General features: G+C 45.0%; 4 protein-coding genes across 4 annotated transcripts; 2 read left to right on the top strand and 2 right to left on the bottom strand.

The window, feature by feature from the left end:
* Nucleotides 1–441: 441 nt before the first annotated feature.
* On the top strand, nucleotides 442–8,407 carry N7500_010089 (uncharacterized protein; the record flags this gene model as incomplete). The annotated part of the gene is made up of 8 exons (XM_056681227.1): nucleotides 442–639; nucleotides 700–786; nucleotides 838–895; nucleotides 949–1,282; nucleotides 1,341–1,866; nucleotides 1,932–2,527; nucleotides 2,587–7,210; nucleotides 7,238–8,407. 8 exons carry the CDS (start codon nucleotides 442–444, stop codon nucleotides 8,405–8,407), a joined length of 7,593 nt encoding a protein of 2,530 aa, XP_056528609.1.
* A 3,079-nt stretch (nucleotides 8,408–11,486) lies between these two features.
* Nucleotides 11,487–13,804, top strand: N7500_010088 (flavin-containing monooxygenase; the record flags this gene model as incomplete). The annotated part of the gene is made up of 9 exons (XM_056681226.1): nucleotides 11,487–12,141; nucleotides 12,275–12,378; nucleotides 12,439–12,606; nucleotides 12,661–12,757; nucleotides 12,808–12,879; nucleotides 12,932–12,970; nucleotides 13,024–13,274; nucleotides 13,359–13,587; nucleotides 13,644–13,804. The coding sequence occupies 9 exons, from the start codon at nucleotides 11,487–11,489 to the stop codon at nucleotides 13,802–13,804; spliced, it is 1,776 nt and encodes a 591-aa protein (XP_056528608.1).
* A 1,423-nt stretch (nucleotides 13,805–15,227) lies between these two features.
* N7500_010087 (uncharacterized protein) lies at nucleotides 15,228–15,527 on the bottom strand (the record flags this gene model as incomplete). Its single annotated transcript, XM_056681225.1, has 1 exon — nucleotides 15,228–15,527. One exon carries the CDS (start codon nucleotides 15,525–15,527, stop codon nucleotides 15,228–15,230), a length of 300 nt encoding a protein of 99 aa, XP_056528607.1.
* A 7,116-nt stretch (nucleotides 15,528–22,643) lies between these two features.
* On the bottom strand, nucleotides 22,644–23,320 carry N7500_010086 (uncharacterized protein; the record flags this gene model as incomplete). Its single annotated transcript, XM_056681224.1, has 2 exons — nucleotides 22,644–22,949; nucleotides 23,255–23,320. 2 exons carry the CDS (start codon nucleotides 23,318–23,320, stop codon nucleotides 22,644–22,646), a joined length of 372 nt encoding a protein of 123 aa, XP_056528606.1.
* Between the last annotated feature and the right edge of the window lie 3,750 nt (nucleotides 23,321–27,070).

Here is a 27,070-nt window from a genome sequence, read left to right as displayed (position 1 = left end):
AGTTCGTATTTAGAAAAGAGCACCGCTGTGTTACCCCCAGCGTATGACCCAACGAATCAAGTATTGAGGGCGAGAAACTCAGACGTCTAGGGGAATGCTTCTGCAGAGCGGACTGAATAATCAAGGAACAGTCTATTCAAATTCCCAGGAAAATAGGGACAGGATAAGAGAGCGAGAGAGGGGATGTGTCCGAATGGTGCAGGTGTCCTGCAGTGTCAGGTATCCAGACATCCAATGAGATATGTTATGTGTGCTGAGGACGTTATCTCTTACTGCTCTCGCCAGTTTTCTCGTAATTCGCAGATCGGGTTCGTCAAAAATTGCTTATAGAAATTAGTCAGGAGGTTATAATACACAGCAAATTCCCGGTCTTGAAGTTTGGGATTCTCAAGTCAAACAGCCCCAATAATACATTCTAGAGACAAACATTGCAAGAACAAAATGCCGTCGGCGATGGCTCCACCCCAAACAATGCCAATCGCCATCATTGGAATGAGTTGCAGATTTCCTGGGGATGTAACAACACCAGAGAGGCTGTGGCAGATGTGTGCCGATGGTCGCAATACTTGGTCACAGACAAAGGAAGGTCGCTTCAACTTGAACAGATTCTATCATCCACAGGGAGACAAGATAGGCAGTGTACAAGTCCAACCCTCCTCATAGCTATGAAATTTCCCAATCTGACATATGTCTCAATAGACCAACGCAAAAGGAGGCCACTTTTTGGACGAAGATATATCACTTTTTGATGCCTCATTCTTCAACTTTACTACAGAAGTGGCAAATGTATGTTCAGGCAAAGCAGGAAATTGGAAATGAGAAGCTCACGGTTTGAAGGCTATGGATCCGCAACTCCGCATACAACTTGAATCCGTTTACGAAGCTATGGAGAGTGGTGAGCGCAAATCGAATTCTCGCTGCGGCAAAGTCCTGCTAATATGACGGTAGCGGGGATCACTATCACACAGGTAGCTGGGAGCTTAACATCTGTGTTCTCTGGCGCGTGTTTCAGAGACTATCATGACAGCTTGATGCAAGATGTCGACAACATCCCCCGGTACTTTCTGACAGGAAATGGGGCTGCAATGTTTTCCAACCGCATTTCCCACTTCTTTGACCTACGAGGACCCAGTTTGACGGTGGACACGGGCTGTTCAACCAGTCTAGTAGCTCTACATCTTGCATGTCAAAGTCTACGTTCGGGGGAATCGAAGATGGCTATAGTCGGCGGTGCTAATTTGCTTTTGAATCCGCACATGTTTATTTCTCTGTCAAACCTTGGGTGAGTCACGACTGCCTATGGAAACATTTAAATTCTACGATTGACGCTTCTGATTGAGATTCCTCTCCGACGACGGAAAATCCTATTCCTTTGACAGCCGCGCTTCTGGCTATGGGCGAGGTGATGGTATTTCAAGTCTCATACTTAAGCCACTTTCCGAAGCCGTTCGTGATGGCGATCCGATCCGCGCGGTCATTCGGGAAACCGCTGTGAATCAGGATGGGAAGACTCCTACCATCACATCTCCATCACAGGAGTCCCAAGAAGAATTGATTCGCACTTGTTATTCTCTCGCCGGATTGGATCCTTTGGATACAGGGTACGTTGAGGCTCACGGAACAGGAACGATTGCCGGCGACCAAACAGAGTCAAATGCAATTGGCACAGTCTTTGGTGAACATCGTTCTTTTGACGACCCACTGTTTATCGGGTCAATCAAGGCGAATTTTGGTCATCTAGAAAGTGCCAGTGGCCTCGCCTCAATTATTAAAGCTTGTATGATGCTGGATCGGGGTTTGATTCCCCCAAGCACCAACTTTCATGTTCCAAATTCGGCTATTGACTTTCATAACCTCAAACTCAAGGTGAGCCGGACGAAAGTTGCTCTTAGTCTTTGCGTCCATGAACGTTCTAACCCTGGATCAATTAGGTCCCTACCGAGCTCACAACCTGGCCAAGGCACAAACCTCGTCGTGTGTCGATCAGTAACTTCGGATACGGAGGTACCAACACTCATGTGATCATTGAAGATGGCTTGATTTGCCGTACATGGGGATCGATCCATGTTCAGCGATGCGAAGATGGAGTGGCGGATACTAGGAACCTGACTCTTCCCCCCAATGAAGTCAGCCGACGTATCTTTGTGCTCAGTGCCAAAGAGGAAAGTATTGCAAAGAAAATGGTAGAAAACTTGATTAGTTACCTCCAGAAAATGCGAAGCACCTCTACATGGAGCTTGGCTGATCTTTCCCATACACTGACGAAAAGACGGTCCGACTTCAGATGGCGGGTTGCTGTATCAGCCAAAAACTTGGAAGATCTCATAGACGGCTTTTTGGATCCTCGAGCAAGTCCAGTCTTATCCTTGCAACCCCCTCGAGTGGGATTTGTCTTTACCGGACAGGGTGCCCAGTGGTTTGCCATGGGCCGGGAGTTGATTTCAGCTTATCCAGTCTTCTTGGGATCACTCAACGAGGCCAACTCTTGTCTTAAAGAAATGGGGGCTTCTTGGGGGCTAGTAGGCAGGTAACCCAGGCCCATGTGATAATCGTTACTGATAGATAACAACCAGATGAACTGCTGAGGGACGAGGAGACTACCAAGATCAACGAGCCATTCTTGAGCTTTCCGCTGTGTGTGGCCATTCAGATATCGCTTGTTCGCCTTCTATTCTCCTGGGGAATCTCACCCACTGCCGTGACAGGTCATTCCAGCGGAGAAATTTCTGCCGCTTACGCCGCTGGTGCTCTGACATTTGGGGAAGCCATGGCCTGTGCCTACTTTAGAGGTTATCTTTGCAACAGTCTTTTAGAGAGCTCTGATCGCCGTGGTGGCATGGTTGCCCTTGGACATGGAAAAGAACTGGCCGACAAGTACCTACAGCGGCTTACAGCTGGCAGAGCTGTGATTGCCTGTTTTAATAGCCCGTTGAGTGTGACCATCTCAGGGGATATTAATGCAATTGAGGAAATAGAACTAATGGCTGCAGCGGAAAATGTTTTTGCTCGCCGCCTGAAGGCAGGATGTGCCTATCATTCTCATCACATGATTCCAATGGCTTCTGAATACGAGAAATTATTGAGGCAAAAACTCCAAGTGAAGGGGAGTTTTGATGACATCTTATTTTCTTCGCCCGTGACAGGAGGCTTGTTGGACTCTGCCCATGAATTAGGTCCAGCACATTGGGTGGAGAACATGGTAAACCCTGTCTTCTTCGAGAAAGCCCTACGTAATATGATAGCTGGAGGGAACCAAAGAGAGCAGAATGTTGACATTCTCATTGAAATCGGTCCACATGGAGCACTGAGTGGACCTATTCGACAGATACTGAGTTCACCCGAACTGAAAAATTTGGATATCTCCTATGCTTCGTGCCTATCTCGGGGGCAGGACGCTGTTAAGACTATACAAAGTGTTGCGTGCTTACTGAAGGTAAAAGGCTATGATTTCAATCTCGAAGCTGTCAGCTTCCCCAATGGTTCCCAAGAGCACCGTGTCATTCACGACCTGCCGGTATACCCTTGGAACCATTCGGTCAGGTACTGGCACGAGTCGCCGCTTCAAAAGAGAGAGCGGGTATGTGAATATGAGTCCCATACTCTCCTTGGAACCCGAGTCGTCGGAACAGTCCCAACAGAGCCAACATGGCGCCGCCGCATCCGTGTATCAGAAATGCCATGGCTGAGAGACCACTTGCTCCAATCCAAAATGATTTTCCCTGCCGCTGGGTTTGCAGTAATTGCTATTGAGGCATTCTCACAGATTTATCCACAAAAGGCAAATTCACAGGGTGGCTATGAGCTACGAGACATCGAACTACTAAACGCTCTTCTTATTCCCGATACCACGGAGGGGATTGATCTCCAGCTACTCATTCGAAAAGCCGGTGATGGAAATCTGAATCCCAAAAAAGGAGACAAGTTCCATGCCTATTCCCTAAGCCCCGAAGGAGCGTGGACTGAGCACTGTAAAGGGTTTATCTGTGCAAGGTCCGAGCCTAATCAATCTTCATTGATGGGTCAAGAGGACTGCCATAACCGCCACAATTGGAGAAATATCAGCCCGAAGCATTTCTACAGGTCGCTTGAAGGCATAAGCCCTACGTTTGGCCCTTTGTTTCGAAACTTGCAGGACATCCAGGCCACTGACTCAATGTCTGTGGCAACTTTTTCAGTACCAGAAATCGCACGCAACGCTCCATCAAAAGATAAATCTAAGCTCTTACTCCATCCCATTACATTAGATACGGCCTTTCATACAGTTTACTCGGCTATCCCTCTGGCAAAATTGAAGCAGATGGGGCTTACAATCCCCACCTTTGTGAAAACCCTCTATGTATCCTGTCAATTGAGAAATATGCCGCACTCCGTATTCCAGACGTCTGTGCATGGTTGGAGTGTGAATTCTCAAGGCTTCGAGGCCTCGCTGGAGGTGATAGTCGACGACATCACCATTTCATCTCCCCTCATCCAGGTCGATGGGATGTTGTGCAGATCTATCGACCGGACAACCATTAAAAATCAGGTCTTCGATCCAACTCTGTGTTCAAAAACCACCTGGGGTCCTCATATTTCATTCCTGACAAAGGGAGATCTGCACCACCAGTTGGCTGTGACGGAGGATTCAAGGGAGTCTATGATTATAGCAAACTTGGAACGAGCTGCATTTTATATATCAGAAGGTGTTCTACAATTACTCACCGAAGAGGACGAATCCAAATTAGAGTGGCACCATAAGCGCCTGATTGACTGGATGAGACATATCAACGGATCATCTCCCGGGGAATGGAGTCTTCCGACCCCCGAGGAGAAGTATTCTTTGATAGAAGAAGTGTCCCACCAGAGTATCAACGGAGAAATGCTTTGTCGAGTGGGGTCTAATATGATGTCGATTCTCCGAAAGGAAGTCGATCCGCTCACCTTGATGATGGAAGATAGCCTTCTGGATCGATATTATGCAAATGCATTGAAGGTCAAACGATCGCTCCAACAGGTCGAGAATCTGGTCTCATTATTCGCCCACACCAATCCTCGACCGAAGGTGCTCGAGATCGGCGCAGGAACCGGTGGGGGCACCGCTTCAGTCCTCCGAGCCCTCGGGGCAAGCGATGAAATGACAACAAAGCCCAAGCTCGCCCAGTATGACTTTACCGATATTTCGGCAGGCTTTTTTGAAGCTGCCCGAGAGAGATTTGGACTATTGGATGGGCGCATGAACTATTTGAGCCTAGATATTGAAGAAGACCCGGCAAACCAGTCCTTTGAAATCGGTACCTATGATCTTGTGGTGGCCTTTCACGTTCTCCATGCTACGAAGAACATGCAGAGAACTATGAGAAATGTCCGGATGCTGCTAAAACCCGGAGGCCGCCTGATCATGGTGGAAGCTACAAGAGATGAAATGAACATCCAAATGGTTTTCGGAACTCTTCCGGGGTGGTGGTTGGGCGAAGAGCCCGAGAGAAGACTTTCTCCGACGCTCACGGTGGATGGCTGGACTTCTATCCTTGATAAATCTGGCTTTGACGGACTGGATATTGAGATAGGAGACAGCGAAAACCGACAGGAGTATGCTGTCAGTGTCATGATGGCGACTGCCAGCGTCGAGCCCGAGACACCACCCCCGGCCAGTGTCGCCATTATTCTTCCCTCAAATCAAGCGCCTCCACAAGAATGGATAGATGATCTTACTCAGACCATTGAGAAAGCAACCCTAGTTCCTTGCTCAGTTCATTCGACGTGCCAGCCCGAGATCCGGGCAGATGCCTTCATTTATCTGGGCGACCTTGATAAACCCAGTTTGAATCAATTGACAGTAGATGAATTCCATAATCTAAAATCCCTTCTTGGGGCATGCCAATATGCCCTTTGGGTTACCAAAGGAGGCGTGATGAATTGCGACTCTCCTTTGTCTGCCATGGCCACCGGGTTTCTGCGGACGTTACGACTGGAACATTCTAGCAAACGGTACATATCTTTGGACCTTGATCCGATCTCTGGCTCCTGGACTTCCCAAACCACCATAACAATTGCTACGGTTCTACAGAACACCTTTATCGATTCCTGGAAGGTACAAAGAACAGAATACGAATTTGCAGAGCGGAACGGTCAGATTCTTGTGCCTCGAATCAGCGAGGATCATGCGCAGAACTTGGCAATAGCAAAGCAGATATCTGAACCTGAGACTGAATTTCAATGTTTTCATCAATCATCGACATATCTTCAACTGGAGGCAAAATCTCCTGGTAGCCTTGATAGTCTAATTTTCACCGGTCGACCCGATCCAGTCCTTGCCGATGGGATGGTAGAGATTACACCACGCGCGTTTGGACTTAACTTCCGTGATGTTCTTGTTGCCATGGGCCAGATGCAGGAAAAGCTGATGGGCTTTGAATGTGCAGGCGTTGTCACGGCGGTGGATAAAAATTCCTCCCACAAATTCAGGGTCGGTGACAAAGTGTGCGCTCTGATGACAGCAGGACACTGGGCAAACAGAGTGCATGTTCCTTCCACCTTGGTCGCACATATGCCCGACGACATGTCCTTTGAAGTGGGTGCCTCGATTCCGATGATATATATTACCGCGTATTACGCTCTGATGGAGATCGCACGACTTGAAAAAGGGGAAACGGTTCTGATTCATGCCGCCGCAGGAGGTGTCGGCCAGGCCGCTATAAGCCTTGCACAACACATTGGTGCGGACATTTTTGTAACTGTTGGCTCCCAACAGAAGCGAGAATTTGTGCATGATACCTATGGAGTCCCTTTTGACCACATATACTCCAGCAGGGATGCCTCCTTCGCCCAAGGCATCATGTCAATGACCAAAGGCAGGGGAGTGGATGTCATTTTGAATTCGCTGTCAGGGCCGCTCCTCCAAGCGAGTTGGGAGTGTATAGCGATGCTAGGCCGATTTGTGGAAATTGGGAAACGAGACATCCAGCAAAATCGGGAGCTTGAGATGGCGAACTTTGGTCGCTCAGTCTCCTTCTGCGGAATGGATCTGCTGCATCTTGGGACTCATAAAGGGGAATCGGTATCCCGAATTCTGAGGACTGTACTCAAAATGATTGAAAACGGAGAGATCAAACCATGCACGCCAATCACCACCTTTTCTATCTCAGACCTCCAGCAAGCATTTCGCACCATGCAATCAGGTAGGCACATCGGCAAAATCGTGGTCACAGCAGATACACAAGATTTGGTGAATGTAAGAAAGTGAAAATCGAATGATAAGTGGAACGAGAAGAGAACTGACTTGTATCAACAGGTGATCCCTCAGCGCAATGAAATTTCCTTTTCCGCGGAAAGCTCATACCTCATCGTGGGCGGCATGGGTGGCATTGGACGTTCCTTGGCGCATTGGATGGCTCATCGAGGTGCCAGGTTCATTGTTCTGGCTTCAAGAAATGCGCAGAGTCTGGATTCACATTCGTTCCTGGAGACCTTCCGCAAAACAGGGACGGTTTGCGTGGCACGACAATGTGATGTTTCAAATGCATCAGACCTCCGGCAGATGGTCCGGGATATCGAGAATGAGATGCCACCAATCAAGGGTGTTGTAAACGCGGCTATGGTATTACAAGATGCCCTGTTCGAAAACATGACCTACGAACAATGGGGAGCAGCTTTGCGGCCCAAGGTAATTGGCAGTCTCAACCTCCATGACCAGTTCCAAAGTCCGGACCTTGAGTTCTTTATCACTCTATCCTCCGTGGGCGGCATTGTAGGAAATGCCTGTCAGGCAAATTATACCGCAGGTTGTACGTACCAGGACGCTCTTGCGGACTACCGTGCCGCGAGAGGCCTTCCTAGCATTTCGATCAATCTCGGCAACGTGAAGTCAGTCGGTGTCCTGGCTAAACAAGAGGATATTGCCAGTCATCTGGAGAGAGTAGGGTTCCGGGCCAACGAAGAAGAGGAGGTTCTCCAACTCTTCCAGGCAGCTATCCAAAGTCCATTGCGGGAGCCAGGCTCAGCTCGAATCCTGAGTGGCATTGCCGCGTTCTCGAATCACGAAGACATTCCCTGGAGAAAGGAAGCTCGCTTTGCAGACCTTTCGCGGTATCAGAGCTCTTACTCGACTTTGCAAGGAAAGGAAAACAGGAGTATTGTTTCGCTCAAAGAAAGGTTGTCCTTTTGTAGCTCTCGGTCAGCTGCTGTGGAATTCATCATTCATGCTCTCGCCATGAAGCTCTCTAACATCTTCATGATACCTGAGTCAGATATTAACATCAAACTGCCTTTGGCAGAATATGGTGTCGACTCTCTGGTGGCAGTGGAGTTGCGCAGCTGGCTTGTCCAGAGCGCCAAAGCCGATATTAGTATCTTCGACTTGACTACGAGTCAGTCCCTCTCGGCATTGGCTGAGATCATAGTCGACCAAAGTTGGTCTAACACAGCATAATGAATCGGTCTTGATTTATTCTGTGATCATTTCTTTATCTTGTGGTTCCCAATTCAAACTCGGTTTCTTATAAATTGTCATTGAGGCATTCTAGCAATCTTAAAATTCACTGAAAGATAAAAACACCTATTCAGATCAGGAATGCAGCTATATTTCTATCACAGGCACAATTGAGCCAGTGCCAAATTGACCGAAGTTCATGAAGGTCATGTACTTGAATATTTCATGGCTCGTAACATGAGGTTCCATCATCTACCTACCTCCCGCTCCTAAGCCTACCGTTTCAACGACCATTTTTACTATTGCCAAATAGAGTGTCGGTTTCCCGCTGCGATGTGGGAAAATTCGATACAGAGTCAGCTGCGTCCGCTGAAAGGCTTTTTCCAGCCATTACAGCTCTGTTCCGTACATCTAAAAGCGCAAAGATAGGTATTTCCCGACAACCCGGCCCTTCTATTTAATTACGGATGTGCTAGCATACCTTGTAGTGGAAAGCATCATACGCCTGAAAGAAAAGAAAGGTATTTCTTAAGCTTCGCTATAATAAGCAGCTGTGTCGAATACGGTTTTCCGAGCAGGCATTGAGATCATCTCGTGAACAATTTACTACCGCACTCGGTGACTGCAAGTACCCCTCGGTTCGATCTGCCAGGGGCGGGTGATAATCCACGGTAAGAAGTATTTAAGTATTATTGATTAAATCCGGATTCTGTGTAAAGCTTTCCCGAAGCAAACTCGCATATGGACTGCTGAGAGATTTCGACATTTATCAGTAGCCGTCCCAGAAGAAGCAAAAATCAAAATACTAGGTCAGTGTGAGCGTGCAGTCAGCCCTGCATGCAGCTGTACGTGGTGAAAATTATGTTGGTAGGTTGAATGTATTGGACGAGAACCAAAAAAAAAAAAAAGATTAGTGTGGTGTCTAGCAAAGTCGGCTCGCTCCTACAACGTGCAGCATACTGTGGTATGTGTTTATTCTCAGCTGGAAGGCGAAGAAATTCTCACTCTATGTAGCACATTTCGATCGCTAAAATTAACCGTGAATGGTTCTATTCCGGCCTACGTATATTCTTTGAACATGAGTTCGAGAATCAATGTAGATAGCATCCTTTGATTGCTTCTACCGGGTCATGATCACTGCCCCGGGTGATGCTTGAATTTGGTTTGGTACATTGCATTGCATTGCATTCCATCGCATTGGCGGTTAGACAATAGGTTTTTAGGCCTCCCCCCTCTTCGAAAGTGCAAAAATACAGTGAGGATCGCATTTGGAAATGCTGTGGTAGAAAAGAGAAAATATACATGCAAACAGAAAGTGACACTACACTACGGGAAATCACCCCTCAATATTGAAAGTCATTGTCATTCGACAGACGCTTAGAAGCTAAGAAACCTACAATAGGCTAGGATTAGCGATAGACTTGGTTTACACGATGACAATCTTTCCTCATAATCTCTTTGATAGGGCCGATACTAATGACCGCGAGACTACCAGCTCTAGGGGCGATATAAGCTTAGTTAAGCTTAGTCAACCTAGACAAAACGGTCTGTCATTGTGGAATTTATATCAGGAAACGAATATATCACACAGGTGATCCAGAGCTTAGAGTACGGTGTTTTATTGGGAGCGAATAGAGATACGACTAGATTCAAGAGATGCAAAGGTCTTGAAAAGGGGGGATATTGTGGTACATGGGGCAATCATACATGGGTGGAAAAATAAAAGTGACACCAAATGGATCAGAATGCTTTTTCTGCCCCAGAGCTGCCCTAGGAATGCCTAGGAGTACGAGCACAGACGAGAGACTCTAGCCGGGACCATTGGAATGAATCAGGTCGCACTCGTGATGATTTTCGGCGCCCCGTCGGCAACAGACCAAATGTAGTTCTCCCGACCACTGATTAAATATTTGGACTTCATATTTTGCTCTCTGATGAGGATCCTGTTGGAAATCTAAGTTGATGTGTAGGAATTTGCATGTATGGAAAGGAATCAAACGTTTATCCGAATTCAATATGCTAAGAAATCCCATCTCGTACGGAATTGAGGTTATCAACTTCAATCTAGTATCGATCCTTCTTCGGTACAGTTTATATTGAAGGTATGTTACAGGGTAGGAATTTACTACTTCGGCCGCGGGAGTCCGTTGTCCTGTTGACCTTTAGTACGGACCTATGAACTTCTTTTTATCAAACCAAGAAAGGGAGAGACTTCATGGGGTGTAGGTCTCTTAATAAAAGATAAAAAGATTACATTGACATTATTGTGTAATATTACTAATGCATCTCCATTTTGAAGTTGTTCTGAAGTGGATGCTTTATATATATCCTGTCTCGTGCATTTCAATCAAAGGAGGATTTGCAGGAACCCAGACTAAGTATAGGAAATACTTTTTCAGGTGTAGAATGGAGGTGAATTCCAATCAACTTAGAATTGCTGGGTTATATTCAGTCATTTATAGCCCAATAACAATAACAAAATCCTACATGCTGATCGTATCCAATTAGCGTCCCCGAAACCTATTTACTCCACTTGCCCTACGCAGGTTGTAGTAAAAGGCCTCATAGTTTGTCAGAAATAATCTCAGAAAGATTATCCGGCCAATTTCAGGCACATGAATTGCTATGAAATCTATGCCTGATTACTGGATCAGGATATTGTGGCGATTCCTCATGATACACGGTCCATGGGCCCTAACAGACCGAGCAGGAGATCTAGCTTCTGTGGCCCAATAGCAAATGAAAATTCAGGAGCATATGTCTGTTCACGATATAGATTGTTACCCATTGGGTATTACGTGCATTAGGTCTCGCAACTGTTATAAAGTGGTAAATGCGCCTGATGCATTATGTCGTCGTGGACGTGTTGATCTGGGCTGAAAGCTGACTTGTAAACAAAACAGAAGGGTTCTAGACAAAGCAACCCCCAAGCTAAGCGAGCGTTTATACAACTGACTCTTAGCATCCTTTCCATAAAATCTGATTTCAATATATATTACTCCCCCCCCATGGCCAAGAGTCTTATTTTCACTCATATTCTCTGAGACGCATCACATACTACACTGAAAGATCAACAGCCATGTATCCGCTTCCCGAAATTCCCTGTTCCCTACCTGACATCAATATTCCCGAGTTGGATATCTCCAAAGTCACAAACAGCTTGGTCGAACAATTGCAAAACCTAGATCAGGATTGCTTTGTCGGCGATGCCATTTGGAGGGACTCCTTTGCCATGACCGGATCACTTCGTACATTCTACACGTCAGAATCAGTCTGTACCGCCTGGAAGGCAACCGATGCCAGAGTCAAGGCATTCGGGTTCTCAATAACCCCAGACACTGCCAAAACTACTCGACTGGCGGCGAATATTTCATGGGTCGATGTAGGTTTCTCTTTCCAAACAAAGGGTCCACCTGAGACTACATGCAGTGGGACTGCTTCCCTTGTTCCAGACGCGCAGGGCAACTGGAAGATTTGGGTTCTTTGCACGATCCTCGAGCAATTGACCGGCGAGAATAACGTGGATCTGCTTGATCCGCCTGAAGACAGCCCATTGAACGGATTATCCAAAGGCTCCAACCCAACAGATTGCTATGACTGTATAGTGGTTGGTGGAGGACAAGCCGGGCTAAGCTGTGGCGGTCGGTTGCAGGCATTATCCATGTCCTATGTCGTTCTAGATGAGAATAATGAGGTTGGAGATAGTTGGAACACTCGTTACGACTATGTGAAATGTAAGTTTCTGCAGCCCTCGAATTGAAATATTGCTAATGCATAGATTGGAAGTGCATACACCCAGAGACTTTGGTAATCCCATCCCGCGAGATGAAGATTGGTCGTTTGTCCCACAAAACTGATTTTCTCAAGCACATCTCCCCTTTGATCGAACTTTCCCAGACACCTATCAGAGATTTCTCACGAAGAAGGACTTGGCGAAAGGGTACCAAGACTGGGTTGCAAAATTCGGAATTGTATGGTTCTCCCCAAACAATATGGCATTCACATTTTAGTGTTCTAATGAAATTCTTCAGAATATATGGCAGCAGACCACCCTTCGTTCCGGAAAGTGGCACGAACAAGAAAGTGTTTGGGAGTTGAACGTCGAGCGAAACGGAGAAGCCCAGAAGATGTTTTGCGCCCATGTGGTACTAGCTAATGGAGGAGCTCAGATACCTGCATCTCCAAGCTACAAGAATCAGGTAAGGCGCATTGCCGACTTTGGGCTCGTTTCTTCTAAAAATTCCATCGTATAGGAGAGCTTTGAAGGTACCATTCTGCATTCAGCGGAATACAAGTCAGGGGTACCATGGGTAGGAAAACATGGGATCGTGATTGGCACGGCGAATACAGGTGGGCGCTTCCGATGTACCATTGTCCACAACGTCTAAACATTAGTATAGGCCACGACATCGCGGAAGACATGTTAGACGCAGGTCTGGCATCAGTAACGATGGTTCAGCGATCCCCGACATGTAGGGGACCATTGACGAAGACATGTTGACAATCCTGGCTAAAGTTTGGCAGATGTTGTCCCAGCCGACCACATTAATACATTACTTGACCGTGAGCATAATCACTCGAATATCAAAGACGCAACGGACTGAATCCATATCTAGCCTACTACAATTCCTCGGTGCCAACGGAAATCGCTGATCGCATTTATCACAATATGCCCCTTGCTGTGACCAGATTGGTTTATCAGACAGTTTTGCATGCCATGGCAAGCCAAGAATCCCAACCTTTTGATGGTCTTGAAGCCGCTGGTTTCAAGACCGACAGATATGGAGATATAGTGCATAATCTTTACGAGCGTTCCGGGGGACACTATATGGATGTAGGTGCATCACGAAAGATTGGGGCTGGCCTGGTAAGTACTCCATATTCTCTCACTTCACGACCGGTTCCCCCGTCGTGTTCAGAGGGCTAATGGCAGCGCATCTTTGAAAAATAGATCAAAGTGAAGTCAGACGCGCTGCCAACTGAGTATACCAAAGATGGACTGAGATGCAGCGACGGTGATCATTTGAAATCAGATATCATCGTTTTTGCAACTGGGTTTGTTTATGACATGCAAAAGACGGTAGGAAAATTTTTCGGAGAGGAGATTGCATCTCAGGTCGACGGCTTTTGGGGTCTGGATGAAGAGGGCGAGCTCAAAGGCGCATTCAAGCCTACAGGGCGTAAGTTATCGAATCTCCATGCAAGAAAGGAACCCCGGAGCTGATAGCCCTTCTAGATCCTGCCCTGTGGTACATCGGCGGGCCATGTAGTCATGCTCGGTACTACTCACGTTTCATAGCCCTGCAGTTGAAGGCTTTGCTCACCGGAGAACCCCTGCCTATATATTGGGACAAATTCCCGCTCGAAAAGCGTCCAAATTCCATCAACGTCGCTTAAATGTGATAACCGGGGGTGTAAATTATGCTCTAGTTGAATCTCGGATATCATATATCACTTGATCGAACAATCCTTATCAGCAAACTACAAGTTGTCAGCTTGCGCGAATTCATTTTTGAATTTCACACTTCACCTTAATATTTCGGCTCGATGCTGAAGTTTACTGCTTATGTTTTATTGTTGTCGGATGCCATAGGTATCCAGGCATATAGATCAAACATGCATGATATGGCATCATGTTTGGCAGTATAAATAGGATCTTAGTATCCTATTCACACTTGCTTTCTCTTCTTTCTCTCTCACACAGTCTTGCTTCTGAATAGAAAATATCATCATCTTCTCTGTCATCAATTGTTCAATGTACTCGATAGCCTGTTGTCCAAATTTTGATGAGAAACTTAATTTACCCCCAGTAAATAAGTAGCTCGGACTGAGATAATGTAAATGGTAATTCCAATCCAATCTTATTGAGCAGGATCAAGCCTTTTATCACCCACCCCCGTGTGTAAGTAAATCAAGCTATATCCTAGAGTAGGGCTCCACTATATCAGCCCGCGGAATGCGTCATTTCACTTAAGCCTATTGCGAATATACAAAGGCAATTCTTATCAATAAGTATATAGGAATAAAGCCTTATAAATAAAGCCATGCAGGCGTAAAGCCGTCTTTCTAGAGATTGAGAAATAAGACAGAGAATTCATGGGTAGTATATGCATCCGTCTATCAAATCGTCGTTGCAAGCTCAAATGTCGTACACATTCTCTGTGTATCTTCCACTTTTCAAATGGCAACAAATTTTATATTTCAAACTGAAATTACCCAAATCATTAACAAATTTACCTTGGATATAATCTTTACTGATTTCACCCGGTAGTTGGCATATGCCCACAATTTCTTCCGTTCATTTTACATTTATATGAAATGGACAGACTACATAAGTCAATTTGCCTTGGGATTGGGTCTTCAAGCTATGCTATATGCTTGAAAATCTATGGATGAGAGGGCATAGTGGCCGGCCGCTAGTTCCTAAGATTCTGCGGTGGATCACGAACTCGAAATTTAGTATAGACGATACATTACTAGCGGCTGTATATGTTGACCTCCTGCATTTCCTAAATAAGCAATTATGCTGTTCGGAACTTGCATTAGAAGGGGATCTTCTCCTGGTAGCTGTAAGTCTGTCTTCATGTGGAGAAAGAGTTACAGCTCTAAGTGATCTCTAAGCAAGAGATATACGAGGACTAATTTGAGCAAAGACTGAGAGTAAAGTGAGAAGAATAAAAAATTGGAAAGGTTTAATCTGACAAGTTTGAACAGGTACTCAAAGATGAGTTACTCAAACAGAACTTTGCAATTTTATCGGTCTTGCAGCATAGACACATATGTGCCAACAGGTAGATATCATTCCCTCATTATCTATCCTCTAGTCCTCCCAAAGCCCTACCGTCTCCTGGTCGCGTTCCTCTTCGGCTCGCAGTTCGCTTAACATATCCAAAAGGATGATCCATCTTTGGCGAAGAAGATTTATCACTAGCTCCAGGTATTCCGGGTAGAGGATATACTGATTGATGTTCAGAAGGAAGTCATAGCAATCTAGGATCTCCTGGGCCTCGCGCACGATTGTTGCGCGGTAAAAGGCTCGCTCGAGCGGCCGGGTCCGTAGTTGGGTCAGTTCTTCCAACTCTTCATCGGTTGGTGCTTGAATCGGGTGGTTCTCAGACATATCTTTCTTGGCTTCCTTTTGAAAACTTAGCTTGACCCAAAGAGCTGTGTCTATAGCTTACCAATATCTTTGGTGAAAACAGTGCTGGAGTGGAGTCCCGAATGGGTTGATTGATACAAAGGATCAGCCTGCTTCCCAATCAAAACCTGTCAGTATTTGTAACCTCGTGGGTCCGAGTATGGGAAGGGGAGGGGGGTGTTCACCTTTGAGGTGATATGTAGAAGCTGCAGGAAAGAAGTGTGGTGGTCGAAGAGATTGAGAGATGAATATCGAAGAGTGAGAGTGTAGTGAGGAAAAAGGTGTTCTCATATGCGTAGAAAAGTGAGAGAGGATTGAATAGAAAAGCTTCGAGAAATAGTAAAACAGGGATTGGTAAGTTCATTGGTCTTACAGCAAAGGCATAGAGGCGTACGAAGATGGAGATATTATTTGCTCTCACTTTCCTTGCTCTAATGCTCCCAAAAACCTTGTATCTCCTCGTCGCGTTGTTCCTCGACCCGTACTTTGCTTAAAACATTGAGTATGATGGTCTATCTTTGGCGAAGGAAGTCGATGACTAGCTGGAGGCATATATGGGGGGGGATCTATTGATGTAGGTCACGGAGGAAGTTGTAACAATCCAAGATTTCTTGTGCCCGACGCACAATTATTGCGTGGTGACGGACTCGCTGGATTACTCTGACCCGCAACTGGGTCAGTTCCTCCAATTCCTCGTTGATTGGTGCGTGAATATTTCGGGGTTCAGACATCTCTTCTTTCGTAGCTTCATTCGAGACCTTAGTTCAGCTTAAAAAACCGTGGGTTTATAGCTTACTGATATCGTAGGTGGGATGAGTGGTAGTATAAACTCCTAAAAGTTATCAGTCTATTTTCCAACGAGAAACCGTCGGCATTTTGTACCCCCGTGAGTCCTACTATGGGATGTGGATCTTACCTTCGAGTTGATATGTGAGAATTGCGTTGAAGAGGAAATGCGGTGGATGAAGAAACCAAGAGATCGAGATCAAAGAGTGAGAGTACAGCGAGAACAAATGTATTCTCACAAGCATGCAAAAGTTAGAAAGGTTTTCGCAAGGATTCAAACAGACAAGCTTTAATAGTTACTAAAACGGAATTTGACAACTGTATCCGTCTTGTGGCATAGCAACGCGTGTGGCAACAAGACTATATTGAGTCATTTGTGGATTCAATTTCTTCAAATATGTTCTTTCCAGAGACCCAAGATCTCTTACCCTCTTCTTCGCCGACCCGCAGTTTGTCCAGTATATCTAGGAAGATAGGTAACCGTTACTGAAGAATTTTGATCGCTAGTTCAAAGTACCAAGGGTGAGGTATATACTAGCTGAGCTGAAGGAAGAAATCGTAACATCTGCTGTGCCTCGCCCACAGTCAGTGCGAGGTAGCGGGGTCACAGTATAGCTCTAACCCGAAGTTAGGTCAGTGCTTGTAGCTCTTTATTCGTTTGTGCCTCGATTGGGTGGTTTTCAGAAATTTCTTCCCTAGGAGCTTCGAGTTTAAAATGTGGTTTACCCTAGAGGGTTGAGGGTCTGTAACTCACCGATGCTGTGGGTGGGATTGTGGGTGTGATAAAATATCAAATGAGTTGATTGATGGAAATCAGCCTACTTTACAACCAGAGGTCGTCAGCCTGTTGTAGCTTTTTATGCCTTGTTATGCGGAGTGGAATCTTACCCCTGAGAGATGTGTAAAAATTGAGTCCCAGAGGACATGCGGTAGTTGGTGAAGGTAAGAGAAGATCAATGAGGATCCTAAATGGTAACGGAGATACCACCTGCTTATGAGAAAAGAAGGTGGTCCCCTCACCAAGAACTGCTGTACATCAAGGCAGCAAAGCCTAAGTCATTCTCGCTAATTTTGATAAATATATTCTAATATGCCCGATACCCTTGCACGTATACAGGGTTATGTATATATACTCACGACTGATATGAATGTGAGATGTGAAAGCAATGTGAAGACTAGAGACACTTGCCTATTTTTATAGAAAATCTTGAACAATCTAACGGGCTCGCCTATCCTTTTACAGAAACTCAATCTGACATAACAAACAAGGTACATTTACTTTTCACAAAATAGCAAACTTCGCTTCTAAAAAATGAAGATTTGAGCACGGAGCCAGCCCAGAGGCATCATGGCCTTGTTGCTAGCTGTAGATATTGTGTAAGATATGTCATTGGGAAGCAAGACCAAAATGACAGGAAAGCTATCTATATTAACATCCAAGTTTTCTATGATGAGACATAAGTGCAAAAAGGTCTAATCTGAGCGTGATTAAGTCCCAAGTAAAGTGGAATACGGCCTGAGAACATAGGCTTTAATGAATATTGAATCTTACATAGATTAAAGGAGAGAGATAAGAGAATGTATGTCTGAATGACAGTATCGCGGTGTAGCGTGTTTCGTTCCTCTCTGTGAAATATTTCAATGCTTGCCAAGAACCTAGACCCCATCATATTCTGTATCAACCCAAATGACTTCTTCAATTCGATTCTCCGGATTAGTTGAGTGTTGGGCACCTTTTTGGGTTAGGTTTATGTTGAAGCGTAACCGAAGATAGAAATTTCATGGAGGGAGGGTGAGTCACCTTCGAGTTGAATGTTCGTGTGGTTATTTAATGTAAGAACGTGGCTAAGAGTCCACCTATATAATGTCCTCGTTGGCTCTATAAACGTGCCGGTTCAGATAAATGTAGTTGTCGAAGCGATCATATCTTGAAATGTTTTTGATTTTGATGAATCATTTCGGATGAGCGCTCTTTGTCCACGTAGATCCCACCCATTGTCGTAGGTGTCTTAGGGTCAGTCATACCTCAGAGAACGAGGCACCAGATGTGGCTTTGGTAGCGAGCACGACTATGTCACAATTCGAAAAATTGTTGGATGAGAAAGAAGGTGAGACTTTTGAAGAGAAGGACGAAAGGGAGGTTGTCGAGGGCTATAAGAGAAAGCTGGACTCATGAGGAAGGTACGACTGTTACCTTAAGAAAGAGCCAGACTGGGTAGCCAACATCATAGCAATTGCAGGCTGACAGCATGAGCACCGCCGTAACTGATAATTGAATTTATAGATATGTTTCTACCGTACATACAGCAATCCCAAAATAAAGAGCTAGATAACATTGAATAAAGGCATATGAAAGACTTATAACAACTGAGGTCACCATTTGTTAAAATTCCTTTGTAAAAACGTTTACAAGGCGAACATTAGGTTCCACTGGAAGCAGAGCGCATTGGGAGCAAACAGTTGAAAGACAATGGATTGTGCTTTGATTTTACTGTATACAATGGCATTCTATTGCCGTGTGCAGAAGACCTATCCACGGGTACAGCTAGCCTTTGAGGTATCAGGAGGGTGAGGCAGTTGGAATCGGACCTATTGCTACCGCAAACGCATCCACTATCTTTTAACCTATGACCATACAAGCATCATAGAAAGCCTAATATACTGTCACACCCCCCATGATATGCCATCTTGATCCACCCACTTTAAATCCAAAAGCGGAGAAAGGAAGGTAGCTAGCTTTGGCGCACGATTTGCGTTGGATTATCTGGAAGGAATAGCGTGGTTGGTAGTAAAGTACCTTTCCTACCCTCAATACCCCCGTTTTGGGATACCTTGAGCATCATACTTACTAGGGAAGGGTGGAAGACCTACCCAGAATCCTAGCGCCGAGCGCTCAGTGGAGGTGCACATCTGGACAACTCACACACGCAGCATGGGTACATTGGTTATAAATATGACATTCCAGTTAACACTGGGTCTTCAAGTCTCTGTGTATTGATACGCCGACCATAATAAGTCACCAACCATTGAGATGGCCAGGCGGGTTATCTTGAAAGAATGAGTCTCTGTGAATGGCATCTAGCCATGTGGGCCCAGGCTGTTCCCAGTCATGATGTGAAAGGTTGAATCCAGAGTTCACCTAGTTTGAGGGGTGAAAAACTGAACACTGAAATTTGCGAGTCAATCTCTGTGGTAGGGTAAGAAGTGTTGTGTAGCATGGATTCGTTCTATATATCAATGGTGGGCTAGGTTGACCCAGGGCTGATAACATTTTTCTTTGCTGCCAGTGTGCCACGCCTACTTCTTGTAAATCCTCAATTACAATGCTCATACATCCCATTGAAATTAGTATTTACTAGTTTCTTATAACATCTCGGTTTCTCCATAGTATATTTATATAGTCTTGACGATATTTAGAGGGTCAGGAAACTGGTATTGGATCATTTCGATTCAACAAGCGTTGAGGAAGCTTTACCGGTCTTGCTCCTTCCTCAATTTGCCAGTCGCACCTGTCTTGTCAAAACGTCTTTTCTCCCCTATTTCTATATGAATTTCTACTTGATGTCATCTCTTTTGGATCTCCCTCCCTCTTTCTACATGATTCATTCCTTACCTTCATTCCCCCACGGCCCAAGGTACGATCCCCTCGACAAAGAGCAAGGCTTACAGCAAAACGCGATGCTAACGAAAAGTGCCTATCTAACAGACCGAGATCCATCCGTCACTCTAATTCTCGGCAACTTAGCCGACGTGCCATACCTCATAAAACTGCTTCGAGGAGTAAGATACACCCTATCATATTGATTCTCGCTCCCAACGACCTCTCTTACATACTGCTAAAAAGCCCAAAGTGGTTGACGATAGACCAATTCCGACACTTAATTCGGCACAGCTCGAGCGTTTGACACGACTGCGTGTACACCGGATTCGGCGGAATCGTACTCTTCGAGCGATGAGACACGAGGCATGGAGCATCATAAGTGTTGTTGAAGCCATCATGAATGTCTTCGCACCCGAGACACCTCTTCCCATTTACATGCTGATAAATATGGAACACCGAATGATCCGTATCCTCGGCGAAAGTTACCACCTCCGGGGTGAGGAGCGATACCATCGCCATTTGGAGCGCCAGATATGGCGCAAGGTCCGCTGAGCTGTGGAAATGTTTTGAATTATCTAAAGCTCCGAGGCCCAAGAGATCTATGAGGTTCCATAACAATAACAGATTCATGATTATCTGAGTCCATTGGTAGAATCGCGATAGGAACTCCCTGGGTTGACTCATTGCCTTACGACCTTGTTCCTCACTCTTTTTGTCATACCATGATACTTGCTCTCTGTATGTGTGTCATAGGCCCTTTAACTGCTTATGCACATATGTTTTGAGTCGCGAGATCTCGCTTTGGTCTTTTCGTACAGATCACCTTCTAATCACCCCTCTCTCACTTATTCCCCTCCTATCAATCCTAGTTGAATCTATACGTAACATCCTACTCTACCCAAGTTTAATATATCCAGATACATGGACAGTTAGTGCCGTGATCCAAGGTAGTTGGTCTTGCTGGCTGAGAAGTTCTTAAGCTTTCTTGCTCTGGATCTCCTTGAGGTGACAGTGGTGCTTTCTCTGATGATCCTTCTTGGCGAAGGTCCAATTTTTCCTGAAAATAGGTATTTATTGAGCGTCATCGCTGATAATCTTATCTTCTTCCTTCTTCTTTCTTCTTCTTTCTTCCTTTTTTTAGCACTGAATATTGATGGTGAAATGAGATCTGATGGAGGAGCAGTTGAATAATGAGATTGACACGACGTGAAAAGAAAGTGAAAGTAAGGATAACGCGACGTACACAAAACGCTAGCAGTATGGTAGATTAGACCTCTACAATAAGTCCTTGAGCCTATAGAAAAGAGCTTTCCATTGAAATTTAGAATGAACAATTTTCAATTGATAAAGATTGAAAATCTTACTAAGAAAAGAAATAACGTACTTAAAAGCCCTATGCCTTGATTTTCTTCTTTATCATTCCATTTTTGTGCTGCTCTTCATTCTGATTCAAGTCAGATTCATATCTTTCCATCCCAATACGTGAATTGTGAAGTCAGATGAACTCGAACAGCCAATGATCAAATTCTTGTTCAGCGCGAATGCGACGCATTTCCTGCAGCACGGCTGCGACATGGCCGTTCAATTTGCAAAGCAGGTACTCCGAGTGGCATGGGGAAGCGCAACCATATCTTCAGGAGGGACCACGAGTCGCTAAGCAAATGCCTGCACATTAGCAAGATACATAACATTATTGAGGTTTAAATATGTTTAATAATATCTTATGTACTGATATGATATCAACATGACAGCAAAGTAATATTCGATCAAAGGGGGGGCACAACACGATATAAGCGGGGTCATAGAAAACCGCGGTCTTGTTTGGCAGTTATATCCCGAATAAACAAAGATTTGGAGATAAAGAGCATTGTTAGCATCTAAGGCTGTCCAAACACTTCAGCTCCAGGTTCATTAAGATCCTCAAGCATATCAACCGGCAGGTAACTCAGTGAACTGCTTTCCCAGGCCCCCCAGGCCCCAGCAGCTCAAGTCTATTATAATACCCATCTCTTTATATGTCGATAGCTAATCTGTAAATATTTATAGTACATGATGAGTTTTTGTCAAATATAAAAGAAATCTTCTATCTTTCAGCAGATATATTATCCTTAACTCATGGTGACCATTCTATCATAGTTGTCTTTACATGGCTTCATTAAATATTGAAGCACTGGTCGGGGCGCTTCCTCAACTCGACAGTTGCGCCCTTCTTATCATGAACTGGTTTCTAATTTATGGCTACATATAGTATACATCAATCAAAGTCTCTGCAATGAGGTTGTCGTCTTCCTCAACACACTCGATAGAAAAGTGTCATCTCATAGATGGTAGTCAAATAAGGATGTTAACTAAAATTAAGGTCAATCCATGCCAGATGGAATGATACATAATCAATTTTAAACATGTGCTGCTCGTGGCCTTCATTCGAAGACTCAGAAGGAAGTTATCCATATAAACAGTATAACCACGTTAAGACACCCAGGATAGGTTACATGAGCAGAACGACAGGGAGCCCTCGGGATAAAGCATGGGGGTTGATGAATACGAAATGGCATTCTTGAGCATAATCCTGTAGCCTACCGCTCTACAAAAGAAAGTTTTTCGGCAGTTTTATTTGATTTATCTTTTCAGTGTTCATATTCGTGATCCCATACCACCTGCTGTTGCTGCCCTCGCCAAAATGAGCGTAGACCAAATCCTCTTATGATTACCTACGCGACACTTGCCCAGATAGACTGTTCCCGGCGACGATCAGCCAACTCTTCGTTGCGCAGGTCAGTCATCTTCTGGAGTAGATAATTGAGTCGTGGTTCCAACGGCTCCAGAATATCATCCAGATGTAGTTGGGGGCCATTCGTATGCTGCATCATCACTCCAATCCAATCAACGATGATGGAGACTTCAAGTATCACCGTGCGGCGGTCGATTCGGAGTTCACGGCGGTATCTCAGTCGTGTGAGTTCTTCCAACTGCCTGTCGTTGGGAGCTGGGACTGGGTTCGTGTCATCCACTCTCTCCTTGTTAGCTATATATTTTGGAATGTGGCATAGGGGCGGGCATGTATCTCACTATTGGAATCTGAGTTATGAGAAAGCCGTAAATGAACGTTGAAAGAGATTTGAGGCTTCAATCTGTAATAAACCGGCGTCGATTAGATCCGTGGGCTGGGGCTAATATTGGGAGAATTTACCTCTGGGGATTATGTATCAAGTGAGGATGAGAAACTGTGGGTCGTTGAGGAGGGAAGAAGAGAGAAATGATAAATATCGAAGGTTTTGAATAACAATCACTACGACAGGCGAGGAAGGTAAGGTTATCACACCATGGAGAAGAGTGCGAGGCTATGGTGGTGTGAAAAACCAGTGAGTTGCGACCCTAGCTCCTTCATGGTGCCAGGTATGGGTAGATTGGCAGATTTGAGATGATTTCGTCGGGAGCAAGCAAAAATCCTTACTTCTAAGCTATACTCAAAGCTTCCGCTGCCGTCTCCACCAAATTAGATTCATAGGGTGCCGCTCAAGTCGCCAGAGAATTCTTGCCAGACCTGTTCGGTGACGGTGTTGAAATACCGATGTCCACGAAGAGTAAGGTCAAAGTGAGATGAGATGTTACATAGCCCCTAGTCAGGTAAAATGGCTTTCGAGCAATGGTTGAAAAAAGACCCACCCACAGATAAATTCTGATCGGATGTAGAACAGACACGTTGAGCTACATGGGCCTCAAGACACGATAGGATATATTCCAAGATTTCATGATAGCCATTGGGATGCTCGACCATGATATCAGCAATGGAGTGGATAATGATTGATACCTCTTGTAGGATCATGCTGCGACGATACATTCGACGTGAACGCCGGTACGTTAGTTGGGTAAGCTCTTCCAAGTGCGCATCGCTAAGCGTTGGAACTATATTCAGGTGTGCCACTTCTTCCTTCTGACGGTAGACAAGATTCATTCGACGATATCTCAACCGTTTGAGCCGGTGGGTTTAAATAGCTATTGACACGTTAGCAGGCGAGGTACCGCAATGAGGGTACGGTTAACACACTTTGGAGGCAAGGGCCAGGATAGGGTAACTTTAAACTCTTTTTGATATCCATGCTCACCCCTTGGTACTTCAAGTAAGATATATATTTATATGATTTGTATACGACTTTAGGAATCAGGCCAGAATATTTGCTTTAGATCAAGAGAGATAGTAGAACTTTTAAGGAGGATATCACCAGAAACTAAACTCAGGGTGAGAGCTCATAATATATATGGAGTTTGATCTTGCAATAACAATGGTGAAGTCTCACACGTGTAGCACGAATCGCTACGACCATCAGGAAGAACCCTTTGTTAAGTTGGAGCACAAAGTAATTTTGGTTGGCGTTGACGCACATATAACATGACTTTTAACAAGGAAGTAATTGTAAATGAAATTACCACATCATCCCTCTTCCCTTACCTCAAGCTCACCTTGCAAAAAGGCAGTCGGTCACCGATAAAAGAAATAAAATTGACGAAGACGGTTTTAAACTAGACTGGGCTGGAACAGGACTCGACCTGTTACGCTTTACTGAACTGGTCTTAATGACTAATACTGCTTGTGATATTCAAGAAAGATAGAAACTAAACCTGGCGGGGAATCCCAAGATACTTATACCCTGGTTTCTATCACCAATACCCGCCGGAGCAATCCCGAGATCCGGGGCCCATCGCGTTACAGGATGCGACGGGTACTAATTCATGACTTGGGTCAAGAATTTCAAGGGCTAGGTCAGCTAGCAAGCAATGAAAATAACATACATCATGTTTCCCCTGATACGAAAACCACCTAGAAGACCCCTTGTGGTAATATCTTGGTCCTTATTCTTCCCGTGCTCGATCATTCCTCGCTCTCATCCTCATCCGTTTCCCCCGAACTCTCGGCTCCAAGGTATCTTGGGAGGTCGACGTGGGGTGGGATGGGAGTAAGACCCTTTACCGCCTTCCCCGAGACATTGTAGAGGTTGAACATCTCATCCCTCTGGTCGACCCGCTCCCGAAGTTGAAGGCATGGGTCTGGGAGAAACCGTCTTCAGATAGGCTTCAGAGCAGTCGCAAGATCTAACGCTCCAGAGCGCGATCATGAAGTCCCTCTGCTCGTAGATAAAGCATCTCCTCAACAAGAGCGACGATTCGTGTTGTAACCTTTTCGATCGTGTCAATTGGCGGTAGCTAATCGTGGAGGGCACATTGGTAGATCGTAATTTGTACAGATCGTATTATCGAAACCTTTCGTATATGGCGCGTGCGCGGGCGTCATCCCGCATTGTTCTTCCAACTCGCTCGAGTGAGCTGCCCCCTGATCTGAGTCGCCTAACGCTGGGATAGGCTGAAGGTCAGTCACTTTGTCGTCGTCAGTTTGATGTTTGAAAATAGCTTTGAGAACCAATTACCAAGTCATAGGATGGGTGATATCTGACTGATTGAAATGCAGCGGGAAGACCTTGAGCTTTTGCGATGTTTGGATTGGGAGGTTTGAAGTGGTGGACTTCGTCAGTCTCTTGTTCCGCATAAATGTTGATTAATGTCGTAGAGGCTCTACCATGCACGTGGTATCCTTTGAGTATGGCAAGGAAAGTGAGGAAGGAGAAGAAGTAAAGGACGGTCAAGAAAGATTTGAACCCCGATAGTAGGCATCTGTGGGGAAGGGACAAAAATTTGCTTCAAAATGAATGAGCAAGGCTACGACGGTGGTGGAGGTAGACCACTCCCCACCTTTCTAACTCTAAAATTCCTATATCACCAATTATTCTAGCAACAGTTGTATAGAAGAGACATTAGTTTGTATCGAGTTGATTGTTCTACGTCCGATACAAACACCTGAACTGAGGATCAAGGACGTGCACAATAAAGAGTTGTGAATTCCCCAATCTGTCAGCTATTGAATCCTTTCCTCATCTCAATCCTGCAGTCCACTTGCCCACTGATCTCTCCAGATTTGTTGCTCGATGGCACGGTCGTATCTCTCTTCGGCCCAGAGTCCTATCATCCGCCAGAGCAGCTGCAGCATCCTCGCTTCGAATCCCCAAAGAATAGGGACGTTGTCAAAGTCGAAGTTCAGCGTATGGATTGATGCAATGAAGCTTAGTATTCTTTAGTAAAAGAGAAAGGGCCTTTTAATAATCCCCCTTGACTATTATTTATAGGTGACACTATACTATCTTAGGAGTTAAGATTAGAGGTATATCTTTTAAGAGGTAAGTAAATCGAATAAATTTAAATATTTCTAGGCTTTCCAGGAACTAGAAGGGGAGTTAATATATTATAATTAAATTAATAGAAATTTATTCCTAGTCCTTAGTATTAAAAGTGGTCTTCTACTATAAGAGTATACGATTATCAGGTATAAGGCCTGGCAACCGGGTAAGATACAAGGCTTAGTGATTGGGAGAGGGGATCAAAATGTATTCGTCTTAGGTAGTAAGACTAACTCTTATAGAAGGGAATAGGATCCTAAGGATCTTAGGGTTCTCATATTGTAGTACCCTATATTTACTCGAACTAAGTCCTAAGCCGATTATAAGTTAACCCCATTTTAACCCTAGGACAAGAATAACGTACTTAGATAGATGACTGGGTATCAGAATTGAAAGGACCTTTATCCTTTACACTACTACTACTAGTGAGTAGTAGGAAGGATCGAAGAAGGGAAACACTTAACTAGACCGGTATACCCCTTATAAACTAGGGGATAGGTAGCCGACTTAGGAGCTAGCCACTATAGGAGGAGCGGCGTGATTACTAAGGAAATACCAATGTGTTAGAAAGGACTAAGATCACACAAAAAAAAAAAAAAAAGGTGGGGGAGGGGGGGGCGCGGAACAAGGGAAAGAGGATCTTACGGAGCAACTAGGCCGGATACCATGCTTATCAATATAGTTCTTAGCGAGGACGCAAAAAGACTCATAGAGCTGAACGATCCGCTGTGCAATCTGCTCCAACGTGCTCCTAGGTAAAACCTAGCCTAGAACGAAACCGTCAGAGTTCGGACGATGGGGATCATAAGTCCCCCAGAACAGACCAGCCCACGACAGAAGAGCCAGCAACTCGTATCGGTGACCCTCGATTTCAAGGGGAATCTACAAAGAAGTCTCAGATTAGCATCAAA

The sequence above is a fragment of the Penicillium coprophilum genome (assembly GCF_028826855.1).
Source record: "Penicillium coprophilum strain IBT 35676 chromosome Unknown utg000006l_segment0_segment0, whole genome shotgun sequence".
Classification (NCBI taxonomy): Eukaryota; Fungi; Ascomycota; class Eurotiomycetes; order Eurotiales; family Aspergillaceae; genus Penicillium; species Penicillium coprophilum.
Note: the sequence above shows the minus strand (reverse complement) of the source record. Positions and strands in the feature narration are given on the sequence as shown.